This window comes from Haemaphysalis longicornis, unplaced genomic scaffold, assembly GCF_048455015.1.
Source record: "Haemaphysalis longicornis isolate Haplotype H1 unplaced genomic scaffold, Haemaphysalis longicornis Haplotype H1 scaffold_12, whole genome shotgun sequence".
NCBI classification, from domain to species: Eukaryota; Metazoa; Arthropoda; class Arachnida; order Ixodida; family Ixodidae; genus Haemaphysalis; species Haemaphysalis longicornis.
Window position 1 is genome coordinate 46,301,873 of NW_027526225.1, and position 20,079 is coordinate 46,321,951.

Below are 20,079 nucleotides of genomic sequence, written 5' to 3' on the forward strand. Positions count from 1 at the left end.
AGACTGGGACGTTGCCTTGCATAACATTTGCGTACAACCCGTCTCGCCATGATACTGCTGGACACCCTCTCTTTTACCCCATTTTCGGCGGAGAGCCGGCGTTGCCGCTGGACACCTTACTCCAACAATGCTCCACCTTCCGTATACATACAAGATGCCATCGGCCGCGCTGACTTTGTATACCACATAGCTCGCCTAGGCTCACTTCGCCCCAGCGCTCTCAAAAGGACCGCTACGACTGCCGCTACAGCACCCGCCACTTTGCACCTGGATGCATTGAGCTGCTCTGGTGTACTGCACGCCGCGTGGAGTGTTCGTAAAAGCTCCTAGCCAGATACTACGGTTCCTACCGTGTCCTAGGCTAAGTGGCTGGTGGTTAGTTACAAAATCGCCTCACTCGTTTCGTCAGACTCGTTTCCCGCTCTCCGCAAACAGACGTCGTTCACGTCGCGCCATACCGCTCGCAACCTACAGCTTTACCTTGACATGCGCCGAGACGGCGCTCCTACCAACGGGGGTTGTGTTACGGGTATTACACGCCCCGCAAACCGGACGCTACATGTGCTGTGCTACGCAGAAATCATGAAGGAGGGCAGATGAAGACGCTGACGGTGACGCGCGTGCAGTTCTTTTCCTTAATTCTTGCGCGGCGCTCTTTTCCACCGTGCGTTCTGTAAATACACCTTTGTAAATATCGCTCTACGCCGTATCAATATGTAGCAAAAGATAAGGCACGCCTATGTTGGATCGAGGTGTTTGTCGATAGTCGCAGAACCGGTCTTGCCCCTTCTGCGCACGCGCTGTGGTGCCGCTCGACTACCGGGTCCGTACCGAGACCGGTTTTCCGCTCTGCTATATGTCTAGGAGCGTGAAGGAGCAATGGCCTAGCCATGGAGGAAAGTATTCTTTCCTCCATGGGCCTAGCCCATGGGGCTGAGGCGGGGGCTATAGGGGGCGGACCTACAGCGACTACTAGAACGAGCTATGGCTTTGCGTGCTTCTTGTCATCGCCATCATACGACAGCTAGATGGAAAAAACGTTTATTATAGAATAAAAGGTGGAGAAGGAATGGGGAAAGGGAGCAAAAAACGAGAGCTCATGGGCGGAATCCGAGATCCCAGCCTCCAAATGAAACGGCTCCTGCCTTCGCCCTCTGGTTCAGTACACGAGCGCTGATCATGAAGGGACGAGCTCTCCAGGTCCGCCTCCCATGTCTCTGTAGTCGTTTTGTGTGTATCGTTTGTGCTATATCCCAGGGCAAGTCTAGGATGCGTGAAATAAAGTGGGTTCTTCTATGCACTGCTGACGATTTTTATTCGCGGTTGGATGCTTTCGGAATACAAGTGCCTGCTCACCGCGATTTATGAGTAAAAGTCGTAGTCTGAATTTTTCTAAGCGCTGTGGCTTCACTGGCGGTCAAGCCCCTGTGAGGCTCGGGGAAAGAACGTCGCCTTAAAGGGTCAGACAACCGATTTTTGTCGAGTATATATTCTCTATCCCAAATGAAAGGGCATCACTTAAAGCACCTTGACGAGAAACGGTTTTGCTGATAACGCCCTAGAACTTTTTAAATAGAATTTTTTTATCTACGAACCGTATGTGTCCCTCCCAAAACTAATCCTGGCAACCATGACATAGAGTAGCTCGGCAACATACTTTTGTCTGTATGCGAAATAAAAAACACTATTTAAAAACTTGTTCCCACCTAAAAAAGTTTCAATCGCAGGCTTTCCTGTTCCTTTATGTGTCTTTTTAATGCAACAGTCTATTTTGCACGAATGCGCCATCTGTTGGGATAGACGATAGGTAGAATGTGGCTTCCCGTTGTGGAGGCGGGAAGTTCGATTCTCTCCGGGCGCGACGTTTTTTTTTTTTTTTTTTTAAGCTGCCGTTGGCGTATTTGGAAAGTGAAATCAAATATTTTGGCAGAAAAAACGCCTCTGCCTCAGGCAGAATCGTCAAAGCTCCTTCTCTGGGTCTGTTTACTGAACGCTGCCGTTGATTCTGGGCATGGAGGCTCAGTTAGCCACACTGAGAGCAACCCAGCGGCGGCGGGCGGCGTGTCTAAAAAAATTTCAAAATAATGCTAAAAAATACATATACAATTTAAGTTTGTACAAATACTTGTGTTAAAAGGTTTCCAGTACGTAAATAAACGTTCTAGCAGTTACAGTAGCTGCTAGGTTTGCAGGTCACGTGACAGGGACACATATTGTAGTGCCAAGTTTCGACACTACGAACCGCCACCCTTCCGTTTTCAGGAAGTTTGCTGCCAAATTAAAATTATTTCCGCCAGTTTGTTTAGAAATTGCTTGTGGTTACCGGGCTATATAAAACGCTGGCTTTCATATGAGCTAGAGAACATATACGCGGCAAAAGTCGGTTGTCTGTCCCTTTAAGCGTAGGCTGAGGAGACGCTCTCCAAAGTTTGTGGTGAGGGGAACGTGGTAGTCGTGGTCATAGGCGGCGCGGTGTGTAAGATAGAGCGCTGCCCGGTCGGCTGCCTCGTTTCCCTCCAGGCACTCGTGCCATGGGGTCCAAGTAATATGCGTCTTTTAGATGCGAAGCATCTCATGGTCGGGGCTATGTCCCTCCCTTGTCGTTGTCTTTGTTGCGCCGTCCACCCCCACTGCGCATGCTCGGCTTGCTGAACGCCCGGTCCCTTCTATGGCTCCTGGAGCGACAGTGTTGCCGGTGTCTTCCTGGGCCGGCACGGGACGAGCACGCTTCACGCGCCTTCGACGTTTCATCGTCGCCGGCAGCGGCGTGCGTCGGCGGGTCTCGGCGGGCCGAGACCCCCCGACAATCATCACCAGCCCACAACCATCCGGGGAACGTGCACCGACCTCATCTTCAGCAACTTCAGGGTTCATTTACTACAACAGCCCTTGACTTTACATTTCACAGACCATAAGGCGGTCATAATCAACCACAGCTCGACGTCACCTACGTTGAACATGATGATGATAATGCCTAAATAAAGGCAAACTCATACCACGTACAACGTCTCTCACTAAAAATTCTTCTGAAAAAACCTCCCGACCAGCCCGTGATGTTGCTGTGGACCCCGGCTCACACTGGAGTGGGAACCAACGAGGTCGCTAATCAGCAGGCCCGAGCATTAATACCCCGGGCGAGCACTCCTCTTTGTCTTACGCACGGAGCAGTCGACGTCACTGGGTACGCCCTCACCACATACCGAGACATCACACAACACTACCGCCTCACCCGCAGAACACTACCCCCACCCAACGCCGAACTTAAGATAGAGGAAGCACAGGTGTGGCGCACTCTACAAACCCACTCCTTCCCCCATCGCACGCAATTACAGCACTCCCACCCACACCTCTTCCTCTCCGCAGTGTGTCCGAGATGCCGCAACCTCGACACGCTATACCACTCCTTATGCGAGTGCCCCGCGGACCCCTACCCCTCTTCCCCACCCCCACCCACTGGGAGCAGGCCTTGGGTAGCTCTTGCCTCGTGGATCAACGGACCCTGACGCAACGGGCACTACAGGTCGCTTCGGCCATCTGGGCTGCGGCCATCCCCCCAACCTGAACCTGGTGTCTCACCAATAAAGTGCTTCTGTCGCCAAGAAAAAGGCACCTTGCGACACGTCATCGCAGAGTGCACGTCACTCAAAGCCCCCATCCCACAAATCCCATTCCCAACCACCACCCCCCTACCCCCTTCCCCCAAAGAGCGATGGGAGATCCTACGGTCCAGCCCCACCGCAACGACCCACGCGGCCCTAGTGGCCCGGGGCCTGGAGGTGTTGGCCGTTTATGGGCCCTGTGAATAAGGGACCACCCCGTCGGAGGCCGCCTCAACGGTGACCTCAAGGGCTCGAATAAAGTTCTATCTATCTATCTCTCTCTCTCATGCCTCTCCACTCTAACACCCCCCCCCTTCCCGTAGGGGAACCCTGAGTAGTATGCGAAACAGCCATGGGGTCAACGCAATTTCCCATTTCGTGGTTCCGGTAAGTGACTCGTGGTAGTTACCATGGAAACCAAACGGTAAATATGACGGTAGCTACGTACCTCAACCTGACGGAAACGACGAACTAAAAACTAATGGGCACTTGAATCGACCCCATGCCTGCTTCGCATACTACTCAGGGTTCCCCTACGGGAAGATGGTGTAATTTTTTTCACGGATGTCATCTACAGGCTGACTGTCAGGCGGGGCAGTTGCCACTGATCGCACGAAGTCGCACGTCAGCTCTGCTTTTCGTTCTTTAGGGCCCCCTCGATTATCAGTCCGGACCGTTCGCGGACTGCCCGGTACGCGATCCGGCGCTCGATTTTTTCACGTATTCCTAGGGAACCTCCAGTCCGGAGGCAGTACTCGGACTGCCAGAGGACTGCTAAATCGAGGATTTCCATGGTCATTGTGCCCACGGGCGAACTGTATAAGGCGTGCTCTGCTCTCCCGTGCACTTGGTACGCAGGCGAGCCCCGCGGAGATGACCGTGGTTGTTCGCGCCACCGTCGGCCTGGTGGGAGTGGCGGCGACCGTCATGGCACTCAGCGTCCAGTCCGTGTACGCGCTGTGGTACCTGTGCGCAGACGTCGTGTACGTGATGCTGTTCCCGCAGTTGCTGTGCCTCTTCTACCTGGACCAGCTGACCAACACCTACGGACTCATCTGCGGTGAGCTGTCCTTCCCTGCTGCTTGCTACATACGCCGCGGCATCAGTGCAAGGCTCAGAACACACCCGGAACAACATTTGAACGGGCCCATGAAGACAAATGAAGCTTTGTTCAGTTTGAAAGAACTAGCCCTTGGTAACCTGCGACGCTCCATCTCAGCCACGAAAGTCGTTTTTAACAGCACAGCAGTTTGAACTTGAGCTTGGTCCATTGGCGTTAGCAAAAAATGCCGAGAAAAAACTCGCCCGACGCGAGGTCCAGGGGCGATGTTCGCGCAGTGGCTTTAGCAAAAACAATACCGGGCGCACGTGAGCGTGCGCCTCGTGAGGAGCGCCCGGCGTCGTCCAGGCTTGCGCATCGGCCTGCGCCACCGGAGGGGCTCTCGCCTTCGTTGTTATCGTCATCGGCGCAGCGGATCCGAGGCGCGCCGGTCGCGACACGGTTCCCCGCGTAGAGCCGGATGCCGTTGTGTTGCCCACGTTAGGTTTTTGTTTGGTTGAGCTTGGGAGTTCCAGGTTGGGCCCGTTGAGACAGGAAAGCCCTGGATGGGTCAGAGGGAGGCGACTCAGCGGGATTGAATCGGTTGGCGGCGACGACGTTTTGACGGCCGTTAATGTCGAGGGTGACAGTCTTGGGTTTCCACTCGCCGTACGAGGAACGTGCACAGACTTGTTCTATCTGCTCTCTCTCTCTCATGGGATCCGCTGTCAGGGCGGGGAGAAGCTAGGTCGACCCCAGCTCAGCTGTTTCTCTATATATAGCCTTGAACCACTTGAGCAACCTGCGGCAATTTTTTAGCCGAAAAACGCAATAAATATGAGGGTGTCGAACCGGAACTGAACCGGAACCGAAACGGTATTTTTGCCGAAACATAAACCGAACGCGAACCGTTATTTTTTGATCCCGCTGAACCAGAACAGGAACTGAACCGAAAAAAAAAGAATTAACAGTTATCGGTTGCAGACAAAACGCTTCGACCGTTCGTTGTTGATAACGGGCGGTCAATGTCATTTGGAACTTTTCTCTTTCATGCACCATCAACTTCGCATTCGCTCGCGCAATTTTTTCCTACAGATCAGTCAGACCACTCGCTTTGGGGTAGCAATATTGGGAAAACATTGAGCACTATTGAAATGACACGTTGTTGCTATTTGCGCAAGCAGGGGGCAAGGCTGGGAAAAAGAAATGTTGCACTCTCGGTGCAGCGGGTTGAACCAATTGCCCTTCCCACGCTAAGACTAGAAGAGGCAACTGGTGCACGGCGCACCGGCCAGGGCTTAAACCCTAAATGTGCTTACTTGTAGCACCTCAAAAGTTCTGAAATTTCGCCAGGCAATTGGAACATAATCATAAGAATGTAAATAGCTAGACGGACAGGACACAGGAAGAACGAGGCTCACATCATGCGCTGACTATGGAAACCGTATTAACACGAAAGTGTTTTATTCCCGGATACACGAAGATTTCGCTGACGTCATATCCGTCACGGAAGTGACGCAAGTACAACGAAGAAAGAGGCCTGTAAAGGGTGCACCCCTGCACACAAACTGTTCTTGCGGTGAAGCAACTTTACTAAAGAGTACGCTGTACTTAGGGTTGTTCGTTTCCGGGTTTTATATTTTAACACGAAAGTGTTCTTGTAAGGTCCACTTATGAGATTAGCGGTCAGGCGCCCAGGCTGCGCGTGGGAACCCGCCGCCCTGTCTGACGACGTAGCACTGCCAACACTGCAGAGCAGTCGACGCCAATTCGTCACGGCCCACCGCATACCTCAAGGATAATCCCCCATTGAGAAAGCAAGCAGCGCCGCCGGGAACGTCTGCTCGACGCGCGGAGGTGGTGGGATTACCTACGTGTCTCCATTGTTGTCGCGCCCTGGTCAGCATGACGCACGGTCGCCGTCTTTCGCTTTCAGCCCGCGGGGTCGCGCGAACCTGCTCGTCTGCGGGCGTGCCGTTGTTGACCCGAAGGTGGCGGCGCCTCAATGAATATTCCGTGGCGTGCTGAGTGACAGCTGTCTACGTGAATTCGGGCACTCCCATACGCGTGTACGAACGCTACAGGGGCGTTCCCGAGAGAGGGTGATCGCGAGGTTTTAGAAGGCCGAACTTGGCCGTTGGAAATCGTTCTTGTCTGAGCTGGCAGTTCCCGGCGGGACAAGGAGTCTCGACCGTTAAAGCTAGGTTGGGATTTGGGAGCCCCCTAGTCGAGGTTAAGATCGCGTCGGAGGTTTAGGGTGCAGCGCCGTACCGGGCAACTAGACGGATCTTGCGGCGAGACAGGGTCTCGGCCGTTGTTTCTCGAGCGGTTTGTGTACGCTCCGAGAATAGGAGAGTTAGACGAAGTTGAGGAGCTCGAGTGATTTGTGCGCACTCGGAGCTAGTGTCTAGCTGAAGTTTGAAGTTTTTCTTTTCGTTACTCATGCACCCAGTTTTCCTACTGTAAATAGCTGTATACAAACTCCTCGTTTCATTTAATCAACCTCAACGCCTCGAGTTCGTCAATTCGACCGCCGTCTCCAAGAACTTCAACACCATCGCCCTGCCAGCCTCCTGCCAAATCAACCGGAGCCCGGGCGATTGGGTTCCTGATCGACACCGGACTTCGGGGAAACGATCTTTACTGTTGTATTCCGCGACACCCCAAGATTTCACTGACGTCATATCCGTCACGGAAATGACGCCGGTAAACCTTTGCCGAAGCGACCCGCCAGCAGGACGTCGCTCTCCAAGCACACCCACAAGACAGCCGCCGACACGCAAAGCACGCTCAGCTGCAGATTTCGCTGCACATTTTACTTTTGTGCTTTACTTATTCCTATAATGGAGGAATCAACCGCATTTTTTTATTGGCTTGGAGCATCTGCTTTATGCAAGCGAGGCGAACCCCATGCAAAAAAGAGGGGAAAAGAAGGCGAAAAGGGGCCACAAAATTAAGCTTTAAAACATACAACAGGGAGACAACGGAGGACACGTGGTAATGGTAAATTTAGAGAATTGAGAAATCCGCCCAAAGTTTGGCACTACACGTTCGATTTGGATATGTATGCAGCAGAGGAAAGGCTGTTCGAGATGTTCGAGATTTATCCACCAGAGGAAAGCCCTCCGATAGAGTCGGTGGGCTTGTCGCAAAAAACCAGATATTTTAGCGCTAATTTTGGAATTATGCATTTTAATCTGAGCATATATAAATCGCATGCAAATTTGCAAAAACTATTTAATCACGAGGTAGTTATTATGTTCAATAAGTCATAGAATTTTATTAAATACCGACCAAATATTCCCGCCACCTCAACGCCCTTCAAGAAGAATGTTCATTATTTCAACACCCTTTTTCCCACAAGGGTGTAAAGCTACAAATTAGGGTGTTGGAAACTAAGAAAAGGGGTGTAAAAAAGGGGTGTAAGAAAGACCACCAACTCAGGAAAAGGGTGTAAGAGACCTCGAATTTTGGAGGTATTTTGTAGCTGTTTACACGAATGTATTGAATATCTTCTACAAGCGGGGGGATGTTTTGAAACTCACGATGTTTAAGTGAATATGAATTGGCCTTATTACCAGACAAGCTGTTCAAGCTTGAGCTAGTTTCGGTGGCTTTAGCAAAAAAATACCAAGAAAAATAACTGCGCGGCCTGTTAAGGGGGCACCCCCGCAGATAGGGTATTATAAAAGTAAAGCCTGCTTTCAAGCCTGTTCGGGTGAGCACAAGGGGCGCATGCGTACACGCGCACCTCTTATTATTCGCACCATTTCAAGGGTGCAAGGATTTTTGCGATTCCAAAACGCAAAAAAACTTTGGCCCAGCTTGCAGTGGTGGTGCACGGCTGGAGAAACAGCAGACCTAGGAGTGGACCTATAGCTTGTTTCCCCCTTGTATCCGCTGTCAGTGTGGGGGACACACTGGAACAGCCTTGTAAAATCCTGCTGAACTTGGCTGAACTCAGCACACAGCCTAGCCTAGCAAGAACATTGCTAAACCTAACCAAACTTATCAAAGCCTAGCAAAACGTAGCCAAACTTAGCAACACCGGAAGAAGCAAGTTCAGCCCTCAGCTCCACTGTTTTTAGGGGCGAAGCTCCTTAAGGCGTGGGTCTGTCCATCCTCGACGTATGTATGTAGCCACCTCTAGTTTAGCTCTTGGATTGTTTACTAGATGGCGTGGCTACCTCTAGTTTAGTTTTTGGATTGTTTACTAGATGGCGGTACTTGTATATGATGAAAAGATGCGCTTGGATTGTTTACTAGATGGCGTGGCTACCTCTAGTTTAGTTCTTGGATTGTTTACTAGATGGCGGGGAGCGTTGTAATAAAATCCGTTCGCTGTTGGCGCGCGCTCGGAGTCGCCCGATGGATAAGGCTGTAGATGTGCGAGCCCGCGAGGCAGAAGCGCTCCGTGAAGCTGCACGACGCCGCCGCCAAGATCCTGCCGTACGAGAGCGGGAGGCCGAAGCGTGTCGTCTGGCTGCGCGACGACGCCGCCAAGATCCCAGCGTTCGAGAACGAGAGGCCCAAGCGTCACGGCAACGGCGCGAGGACCCTGCCGTACGCGAAGAGGATCTCCAAAACGTCAGAGAACGGGAAGCGGCGAGAAAGCGCGCGTATCGGCAGGCAGACCCCGATGCAGTGAGAGCTCGTGAGGCGTCTGCAAAACGCATCAGGCGAGCTCAGCCCCAAGGTGCCGACGCGCGGTTTAAGCGAGACTTTTTAGACGTTACGTTCCGACACAGATGTAGTGGGCGAACTTTCACTGAAGAGTCACGGTTTTACCGATGATTTCCCCTCAGGAGCTTCGCCCACTCATCATCATTCACCCCGTGGATATGCTGTGAATTTTTTTTTGTAAGTGAACACCTATTCACACCCTTAAGAAAGCCAAGCGCGTTGCAGTCGGTCAAGAACCTTTTCGCCGAAGAAACATAGTCGTTTTTAATTTTAAAAGCTGAAATTGATGTTTCACGTGCCAAAGCTAAACTTTGGCAATGAGGCGCACCGTATATCGAAACGAGCGATCTTTAGAACATTTCTTACAAGGTGGAGAGGAGGGTATAAGGGGATCTCTTGTACTTCATAGTGCAATTATACATGCATGCATGGCGTTAATCAATCAAAAGGTTAACACTTTTTTTTTCACCTTTCAACACACTGAAAAACCAAGGGTGTTGAAGTTGGTCAAAACCATTTTTTTCACACAAAACGGGTGTGCAGCTACGAAAAGAGTATTGAGATTCAAGAAAAAAATGTGTAACGGTCTCCCAACACCATTTTTCCACTTATGCTACACCCCGGAAGTGGAAAAATGGTGTTGAAGTTGGTCAACAAGCTTTTTTCAACACAAAAAGGGTGTGCAGCCACGAAAAAAGTATTGAGCTTCAAGAAAAAGGGTGTAATGGCCTCCCAACACCCTTTTTCCACTTACGCTACACCATGGAAGTGGAAAAAGGGTGTTGAAGTTGGTCAACATCCTTTTTTCAACACGAAAAGGGTGTGCAGCTACGCAAAAGACATTGAGATTCAAGAAAAAGGGTGTAATGGCCTCCCAACATGCTTTTTCTACTTATGCTGCACCCTTTTGGCCAAAAAATGTGTAAAAAAGTTTAGTGTGTATGCTTCCCCTGTATGCAAGGACGCTCAACACGAAGTGCTAGGTACAGCAAACGTTTATTATATATTTTAATTCGCTTCTAAAAAGTACTTAAATGCTCCTTCTGGAGATCCAAACCCATCGCTAGCGCCACTAACCATGACGTCAATGTATTTCCAGCACATGGAGGGAAAAAAAGTTTAGGAGGGAGCGTCACGTGACTATATATCGTGAAGCCTACGCATAAGAAATAAAAAGGAGAAACTGATGGAAGATGCCCCACCTCACGTGACAGGCAAGCGGTAGTTCTTTGCGCCTCATGCGTGCGGCCGCCCGCCTGCCGGCGCGATGGTGCGTCGTTCCGTTCGGTTGCCGGGCCGTTCGGGTATTGGCCTCGAGGACATACCGTGGCGCCACCTACGAGTGACGTCACTTGTAGGACGCCGAATCGTGTTGTCGTCTGCTACAACACATTTCTCGTGCGTATGCGGAAGCGTGTTTTTTTGTTGTGGCCACCGTCTCGCCCCCTCCTTGTGGATTTGATGCAAATTACCAAAAAAGTTGTCTGTAAACCAAATAATTCGGGCAAGCAATCAGCGACTCGCTTGTTCCCGGCGACACCACCGCATTTAGGTAGTAGTTGCTACCATCGACCCACAGCTCTTACATACGCAGCCAGCTAACGCCAAGGACGATGCAACTGATGCCGAGAAAAGTACGCTGTAAATTCATTATGAAATACTTGTGACGGGACATGTGTGTGCAAGCAAACACCTTGTAACAGCGACGGAAACGCGTCGCTCACTTATGATCTCACCGCGCGAACTGCTCGTATTGCCTGCTAAATGAATTACTACGCGAGAACGGTGATCAGATTGCTTCGCCGCACATGCTTAAAAGTATTGTGATGGTTTGCAGTTTGGCTTAATCAGTGCCTATCTCCCCTACCATATTTTTATAGTCATTCCCGGATTTGATTAACGATCACTGCCGTAGCCTGTACTTTGCACGGCTGATGTTTACTTTTCGCGACTTGTCCGCAATGTATGAACGGTATGAACGCGAGTATTTTACGCCTTCGAGCGGGTTCGGACAAGGCTATATTTAGTTTTCATTAGGTGCTCGGCCTGTTCATTTATAATTGCAGCGTGTTTTGTATGTTTACAGTAAGCCGGCATTTCCCAAGCATCAATTTCGAAACTCACGACTGCTCACAGAAGGCGAGGCTGCGTACGAGGAGAAACACGTCGTCCCCCAAGAAGTTAGAGGAACCCAAACGCAACACGCGCCTGCGCGACGGGACGGCCTTCTCCAACAGCTCGCAGCCGGCTTCGGATGCACTTAATCGGATGTTGGGAACTTTAGGCTTGGCGTCGCAGCATATATTTCATCGCCGTTAGATTTGCTAGTGACAGTCCCTAACAGAACGTTTCACCGCACTGGGAACTCTGTAAGCGCGGCTGGAAGCGATCGACGATCAAGATACCTGCACGGCCTCGGCCGATTCTTGCGCACAGGCATAGCCATCCTTCTGCCGCTCGCCGCACCGTGCGTGAACGGGCCGGCGCTGCCGGGACCGACCTCCGCGGCCGGTCGGCGTAAATCGCGGCAGATATTTGAGCATCGCTTTGAAAACCACAGCTGATGACACTACCTATCAGAATTTTTTTATCACACTAACATCCACTTTCACCAATCTGGAACTTCTTTTCCACGACTTGTGTCATTTTAAAAACCGGCGACAAATTGTTGCTGCCGCGACCTGCGTCGGTTCGAGCCGCACCGTCGGCCGTGCGGGCAGGCACGGCGGGTGCGTGTGCTTCTGCGAGCAGTTAAAGCTTCACGATTTCCTCCTTTATACATTTCTTGGAAACAAGGGAAATCTAGAAACTTAACTCGGCGATCGTCGTAGTCCACATTGGTGATTGGGGAAACAAGCCGCTGCTTACGCTTCGGTCGCATACGTAATACACCACCACGCTCCTGGTGTTTGCGGATAATCTACAACAGTTGATACGGTTATAAAGTCCCCATGAGGTCGCACAGCGCTTGACGCGCTGAGAATTAACTGCAAACGAAGGAAATTAACACGAAAATACTTTTAGAACGTGGTTCCTAAGCGCGTTCTAAGCGCGCTGCAAGCCAACTACGCAGCAAGATAGGAACGGTGATCCCACAAGTGACGTCAAAACGATCGCAGCGCCGGCCTCTCCAGTGGTGGGCCTCGCGGGCCAATTCGGGTTTCGGCGAGTCCCCGTCCGGGCGTTGCGCGCAGCGCTGCCTGCAACCCTGAACGCGCAGCGGGCTGATCGTGCAGGCAAAGTGTTCGGACGGGAGAGACAGAAAACATCTTTATTTATTGAGCTTTGGGATCCGTCGAAGTTCGTGCCGCAGTCGAGAGAGAGAGAGAACAAAACTTTATTTAAAAAAAAAGAAAACCGGGTTAGCGAGGGGGCGTGGCGGAGGACCAGAGGTCCGCCGCGACCGCCAGAGCTCGGCAGATGACCAGCACTTGGCTGGACTCCTCGGAGCTGCCCAGGGCCTGCTCCCAGTGGGATGAGGAGGGGAGTTGGGAATATGGGTCAGCAGGACATTCGCAAAGAGAGTGGTACAGAGTATCCAGCTGACCGCACTTGGGGCAGTGGGGTGTGTGGAATTGATGTTCCGCCGCCGTGCAAAAAACGGAGATGTCAGAGTACGACATCCGTGCCTCACATTTTATTTCACAAAAATTCCGCCCACCTCCCCTCGCGGGAACCCTGGTGTGATGCGACGCTGAGGGGGGGTTCAAGCGCAAGCGGAGAGCAACCGTCGACCGAAAGGCCGCCGGAGAGCGGCACACCGGTTATATGCGCAGCGCGCCCGAAGGAGAGGAGACCACGGAGAGAGAGAGAGTACTGCACATGCGCAGCACCGCGCGCAGCGCCGCCCACCGGCGGAGTGAGAGCGCGCTGAGCCGCACACCCGCAGATGTTGTGAGAGAGTGTTCGCTCTCACCTGGGCACGCGCCGGCGCCAGTGCGTCTGCCGCGGCTATGACGCAACACAATCCAACAAAATCCACTTTAATCAAATCCAATCCAAATTCAATCCAAGCCAATCCAATCGAATCCAATCCAATGCCCCTCGCGAGAGAGTGTTCGCTATCGGAGAGGAGAGGGGGTGAGCGGTGGAGAGTGCGGACGCCGACGACGACGACGGACGCACGCAGGAAGGACAGGGCCGCCGACAAGAGATGCTCTCAGCGTCGCATCTAAAATACACTCACTTCCTTGGTTCCGGTCATTTTATCGTTTCACCTCCCAGGCGTAATTTAGCGTTCGTTGCCCATATACCTATCGCACGGATTGAGCAGTACTCGGACAACCATCCCGCGTTCTGCCTGCGACGCGAGGCGGAAAATGATTTGTTCTTCCCGCGCCCGCACCCAACATCAGTGGTTCTGCACCTTTTGTTTTCTAATGCACTGAAGGAGACAGCAACGCAAAACAGACGTCGTCACGACAATTGTGGCACGTACAACGTGCTACCATGCCGGAGCACCAATAAGGCGAATGTATGCAAATGCGCACGCGAGCGAAACCAAAGCTTTTCGCACCACCTATCAGCTAATGGAACACTGGTTACAGCGCTATGATGTAAAGGGAAGGTGGCGCGATAACTCCCAGCAGAATTCCAAACGCAATCGTCAAAGCACACCTGGCAAACACCACGCACCCGTAGGCCGCTCCGTGCTTGTGAATGTTTACAGCGGCGCGTTCGAGCAAAGCCGGTCGTGGTTCCAGCGGTAAGCGTCAAATTCGGCTCGCAGCTCGTGTAGGTGCTTCCTGAGCGTGGGATCTACGTCTCGTGTCGCTTTGAACAGCGACAGTACTTCCACGATACGAGGGTGGGAGCGCAACGCTGGCGAAAAATCTCGTACGGCGCCTTCGGCAACGCCACTCGCCTCCGCCGGCAGCCAGCCCGAGTCACTAAATGCTACCGCGGGCCTGAGAGTGGTGCCCGAGGAGAGGAGAATGCGGCGGCAGAGGAGGTTGGCTTGCCAAAGCTGGGCCGCCTGACGTCATGCTCCCTCCTGACATTTTTCTTCCTCCATGTTCCGGCATCACTACAGTGATCTAGTTCACTGTAGCATAACGAAGTTTCAGTGACAGTATACCACGTTAGCGACACGAGCGACGTCAACGTGAACCTCAGTTACCTGTTTTGTCGGATCAGCAAGCGAGTGCGAGCGATGCGCGAGCCCCAGCTGCTGTGCTACGAAGCACCATGTCTGGCTATGTGTTATGGACTACTGTCCATGTTATAAACTACTGTCATAACGCATGAACACATGTTGTGTGTTATAGACTACTGTCCAAGCAAATTTGGGGACCCTGTAAGCTCACAAGTTCTTCCGAGACGAAGCACAGAGAGGCAGCTGGCCGCGACTCATGTTCTAGAGCGGTTCCAGGCACTCTACTTTTATTGCTCTTTATTACACTGGACGCGAAAACGCGCCGCGCACACGACAGGCGCACTGAGGGAGCTGCGCAGGCGGTGGCCGCGGCCGCCAAGTGGCGCAGGTAGCTCGAGCGATAGCTTGTTACCGCTGCACTAAATGGGACTCAAGAGTCAAGTCCCAAACAAAGCTGCACATACGAGAAAGGAGGTAATGATGTATTGGCGAATTGCATTAAATATCGTCATCTGCACCGCTTACAAGAGCGGCAATCGAATATACACCGCAGTGTTAAGCCTAACATCTGTAGGCGGACCTGTAAGCAGACCGGCCGGCTGCTCCCACGCGCTTCTCCCCATCCACTGCCTCTCGCGTCTTTCTCTAGCCGCGGCACCCTGCACAACGTCCACAGCCGCTTTTTGGGCAGCTGAGATCAGTACGTAGGGGATTTAGCATAAACTGCCGCCGACTCGGAATCGACAGTGCTACTGCAGCTCTGCTCTTCGGTAGAGCTTGGCGACTGCATATTTGCCCGACAGTCGCATCGTCCGTGTGAGCGAAGGAGCTGGCCGAGCGGAGGTCCGCTTGCGGTGATGTCACGACCTTCCTCGGATTTCTCCGCTGAAGTGCTCCCTCGTTCCCGCCTCAATGCTAGTGCTGGAGTTGAACTGGACGCCTCTGGGTCCGCGGATCCATGGATACGTTTCGTGCGCTGTAATACTGCCAAGACGTTGCACCTCTTTCGACGGACCACCCACAAGACCGGCGGTGCCTGTAGTCACAGGGCACGCATCCTAGTCCAATCTGTTTCGCAACCCCGGTTGATATACCAAGCCCAATTTCAGCATCTCACTCGAAGGGACTGGGACCTACTGGAAACTTAAAGCGAGAGCCTATGCGGGTTATTACAGGCCTGCCTCGCAACACCCCTATTCCGACCCTAGCTGAACACCCTGGAAGAGCTTGTTGAACAGTGGAGGAGTCCACGTTGCCTAAAAATTAAAAAAGTTCCCGCTGCTGCGGCATTGGCCCACTACTTTGATTTTAGGTCACCTGTTATACCACAGAAATCGCGTGACTTTCCCCCTTGGAGCCAAAGCCAATCCACAGACAATTGGCCACTTATCCCGGATACGCCGATTTCATGACCAGGCACTGCAGCCCAACTCCCTTCTCTCGGAGTTGGATGGCACAACCGATGCACTGCAAGTGTACGTCGACGTAGGAATGGCCCAAAATCTCACTTATCCAGAAGTGCAGCAGACCTGCTTATAGGCTGTATTCGTTGAAAAGTTTTGCGGTCAATTTCTTCGCTTGGCAACACTGAAAACGGCCACAGACATGGCCGATGCGCCACGTACACGGCGCGGCTTGGGCCACTGCGCCCGCACGCCGAAGAAAATACCGGCGTGCGTCATCTGCTCCGTTCCAATCCGATTCTAAACGGTGGCGTCAACAGAGATGTTATTAATTGCACTCACATTGAACTCGAGGCAATACTTTGCGTTCGGTGAGGTAGAGTTTCTAACGTGAAACACAGTCATGCTTAGCATGGACAAGTATACCACCATCCCGCGGAGCCCGACGTAACGAGTGAGGGCGCACCACAGCCGGGCTAGAGCGGCGGCCTTCGCAGCGGCAGCGAGAACAATGGAGCCCAGTCTCGACGTAAAGTTCCGCCACCAACGCGCGCACGCCGCTGCTCTAGCCCGGCCGTGGGCGGTTGCATGGAGAAGAGGGGTGCCTGATCTGCAGTCCATGCGCACAACGCCGCCTAGCAACAGACGCTTGGCCACAGATATGGCGGCGCACAGTAGGTTGCCTGCATGCATTCCACGCCATTGAATACCGGCTATACCTCACCGAGGCACCTCTTCCTTCAATCATGGCAGAACTTGTTGCTATACGAGATGGATTATCCTCGTTAGGGCCTCGCCTACGCATAAACCTGCCGTTGCGCCTTCACCTGTACGCAGACTCCACACAGGCAGTCCGGGAACTCCGGCACGTCGCCAAGTCGCTCGACTTGACATGCGATGTGCATCGCATTGTGAACTTATTTCCGTGCCCCGTGCGAGTTCTGTGAAATCGACGCTCGACACCTGCCCACACCAACGCTGGTGCGGCCTGCCATCCCCAGAGGGTGAATAGGCTGCTACCTCTGCTGCTAGCTGCTGATGTTGATTAGTGGCTCCCTTTGAATCGGGGCATCGGTTGTCAGCATCTGACTTGCCTGCTTCATTCCACTTGCTTGCCCTAATCCCAGCTAACCTAATAGATTTGCCTCCCCCCTCTCCCCTGTTTTAAACTCTCATCGCTCCCATCCCCTTTTTTCCTTCTCCCGCTGTTCTAAATTTTCATCCGTATGATTACTCCGCCAGCGCAATCAACCCTTCCCTACTTTTCCTCCACCCCCACTCCAGCCGCCTCTTCGTCACCTCTATGGCTCTGAAGTTGAGGCTCTCCCTCACCCCAAATCCCAAAGCCTCCGCCAGCGTCGTTTCCCCCTCACCCCGCGGTGGCCGTATCTCTGTGCAGCTCCTGACAATATGGTCTATAGTTTCCCGATCACTGCCGCAGCATGCACACGTTTCATCCTGCTGCCTCTAGTTAGCCGTGTATGCTCGTGTTCTCAGGCACCCCGCCCGTGCTTCGAAGAGCAATGCACTGCTTCTCGCATTGCCATAGAAACGTTCCTTCCTGATTTCTAGTTTCTCGGACCTATAGTCTCCAGGGTTTTTTTCGCTTCCATTCTCGGTGCCCACTTCGTCGTCTCTGCTGCTTTGACCTGCTTTTTAACTGTTGTGTAAACCCCACTTTCCCCTACCGACATTCCGTATTGCTTGGTCAACTGTCTGGTCCTCAGTCTCCACCGCGTGTCCACGCTCCTCTTATACAGGTACTTAAACACCATCGCGGCCAATTTTTTGCCCTCCATGTCACGAAGCCGCTCCTGAAACTTTATCGTGCCCTGCGCCTTCCTTGTTACCAAGGGCGACCAGACCATATCCCCCTGTACCGCTTCATTCGTAGTTTTGCTATGGGCCCGTAGGGCCAGCCCGCCTACCACCCTCTGATTTACCTCCAGGCCCGCTTGGGTCTCTGACCTCATGCATACAATCGAATTTCCGAAAGTTAACCCTGGTACCATGACCCCCTTCCAGACTCCCCTTACCACCTCGTATTTGTTGTAGTTCCACAGTGCTCTGTTTCATTATAGCCGCGTTCCGTCTTCCTTTTGTTTTAAGGTGGGCCTAATGCACATGCGTGTAATCTGCGCCGTCGTTAAGCCATACTCCTAAATATTTATACACCTTTAACCATGGTATTTCTACTTGTTGAACTGACACCGATCTGTGCTCCGTGTCGTCGTTGAAAATCATGATCCCTGATTTTTTTTCTCTGCTAAAGGATAACCCAAGGTGCGTCGCTTCCTCTCCGCATATATCCATCAGGCTCTGCATACTTATCCGGTCGTCCGCCATCAACAATATGTCGTCTGCATACATTAATTCTGGAATTCGCTGTTCCGCCACCTGTCCGTTTTTAATGTATGATAAATCGAATCCCCTCATACTGCCCTCTAGCTATACGTACGTTTTTAACCCTGCCATGTGGATCACGAACACCAGGGGAGAAAGAGGACATCCTTATTTCAAACCCATGTAGGTGTATACGGTCTATTGTATATCCCCTCCAACAGTATTTGCACTTGGCTCTCCCAGTAAAGCTCCCTGAGTAAATTAATTCTGGCCCGACTCCCCGTCCTCCAGGATACTCCATAGCCGCTCCCTGTTTACATTATCAGACGCCGCTTTAATGTCCAGAAAGGCCGCCACAAAGGTCGGTTTTGCATCTTCGCCACCTCTATGCATTGGCTTACTACAAATACGTTGTCATCTAATCTTCTGTCCTTTTGAAACCCATTTTGGAGTTCCTCTAGTATCCTATTTTCTTCTACCCACTGCTCTATAGTTCGAACTTCACTGCCTGCATTGCTAACCTGTACAGCACTGACGTGACGGTTACCGGCTTATACGAGCTAGCCTTAGCCCTGTCTCCTTTGCCCTTGTACATTAAGTTCATCCTGCTCGTTTGCCAAGTGTCTGGTATTGCCTTCTTTTCTATCCCTGTTCTGATGGCTTGCAGTACCTTTCCCTTGCTCTTTGGTCCTTTTCGTTAATCAACTCCACCGGTATCCCATCCGTGCCTACCGCGGTATTTTTGGGGACCTTTTCCTGTTTTTTTTTTTTAAATTTAGGCTTGTCCCCATCTATTTCCAGACATTCCGGCCTACCTGTCGTGACAACTGTGGTGTAGCTGCTACAGTTATCGAAGAGCGATACCCTTTTCATTCACAAGGAGACGGCGGCGTTCCACGCATGCCCTTCTTCCTCCGCGTGGGTCTGACTTTCCTGGCGATTTAACCCGCCGCGATGGCGCTTAGAAGAATCCGCGTGGGCGCAGCTTTCACCCCGGCGATAAAGCCCTCACGGAGGACGCAAGTTCCACCAGAAACATGCACCTTCTGCGAAGCCCCTGCCACTGAAGCCACTCTGGACCATCTCTTGGTGGCATGTCCGGGTCTCCAGACAGCATGACCACCTGACCTTCACCGCTGAACGCACGGTCCCCAATACCGGCCTCTCCTGAACTTTATTGTGGAGACGAGACTACTTTATCGTATTTGGTTTATGCCGAAGGGCATAGTTGCGCAAAAAGAAGTGAATACCGCTCAACGTGTGTGCGAGAGCAGACGCCGCAGTGAAGTCACAGCGTACCGCAGTGCCGCATGGTAGACACATTCGGCAGAATGTACTTGCAACCAACGCTGCTTGCTACAGGAGGCTATATTGCAACACTGTGACGTCACTGCTCAAATCTGCGTCCAGAAACCGACACCTGGGGCCTAATTCTCTAAAACGAGGCCGTCGTTTCGAAATGACGGGTTAGCGCCATGCAAATGGTTTTGGGGTTGGGGCGCCACTCTGAGCTGTTTCGGGATGTGAGAATCCCTGCCGAAAAGCACTGTGGCAAGGGCGCTAGCGACGGGCGCCGCCCCCCGTCGTTTCGCTTTTCGCATTCTGCCCTTGCCACAGTGCTTTCCTGCAGGGATTGTCACGTCCTGAAACAACTCAAAGCGACGCCCCAACCCCAAAACATGTGTACAACAAAAAAACGCACAAGCAACAAATTTGATGTCGCAACCCCTTTAAGCGTCCCTCTCCTCTACCCCCCTTTCGTCCCACCCATCGCCATCGCCATCTCAAGATGGCGCCAAAGCTTCTAGAAACGATTTTCTTCCTTTATGTTTTTCGGACGCCGGAAGCATAGGCGCCGAGGCTTTTCTGTCGGCGTTCACACAAATCGTCAAATCGTTCAACTTGCGCGCTTGATAA

General features: G+C 52.2%; 1 protein-coding gene across 1 annotated transcript in view; it reads left to right on the forward strand.

The window, feature by feature from the left end:
- The window catches only part of LOC144161584 (high-affinity choline transporter 1-like), a 68,809-nt gene that overhangs the window by 45,297 nt on the left and 3,433 nt on the right, over nucleotides 1-20,079 (forward strand). Inside the window, exon 9 of the mRNA XM_077692229.1 lies at nucleotides 4,458-4,659. Within this exon, the coding sequence (XP_077548355.1) occupies nucleotides 4,458-4,659 (202 nt within the window). The remainder of the gene's footprint in view (nucleotides 1-4,457; nucleotides 4,660-20,079) is intronic.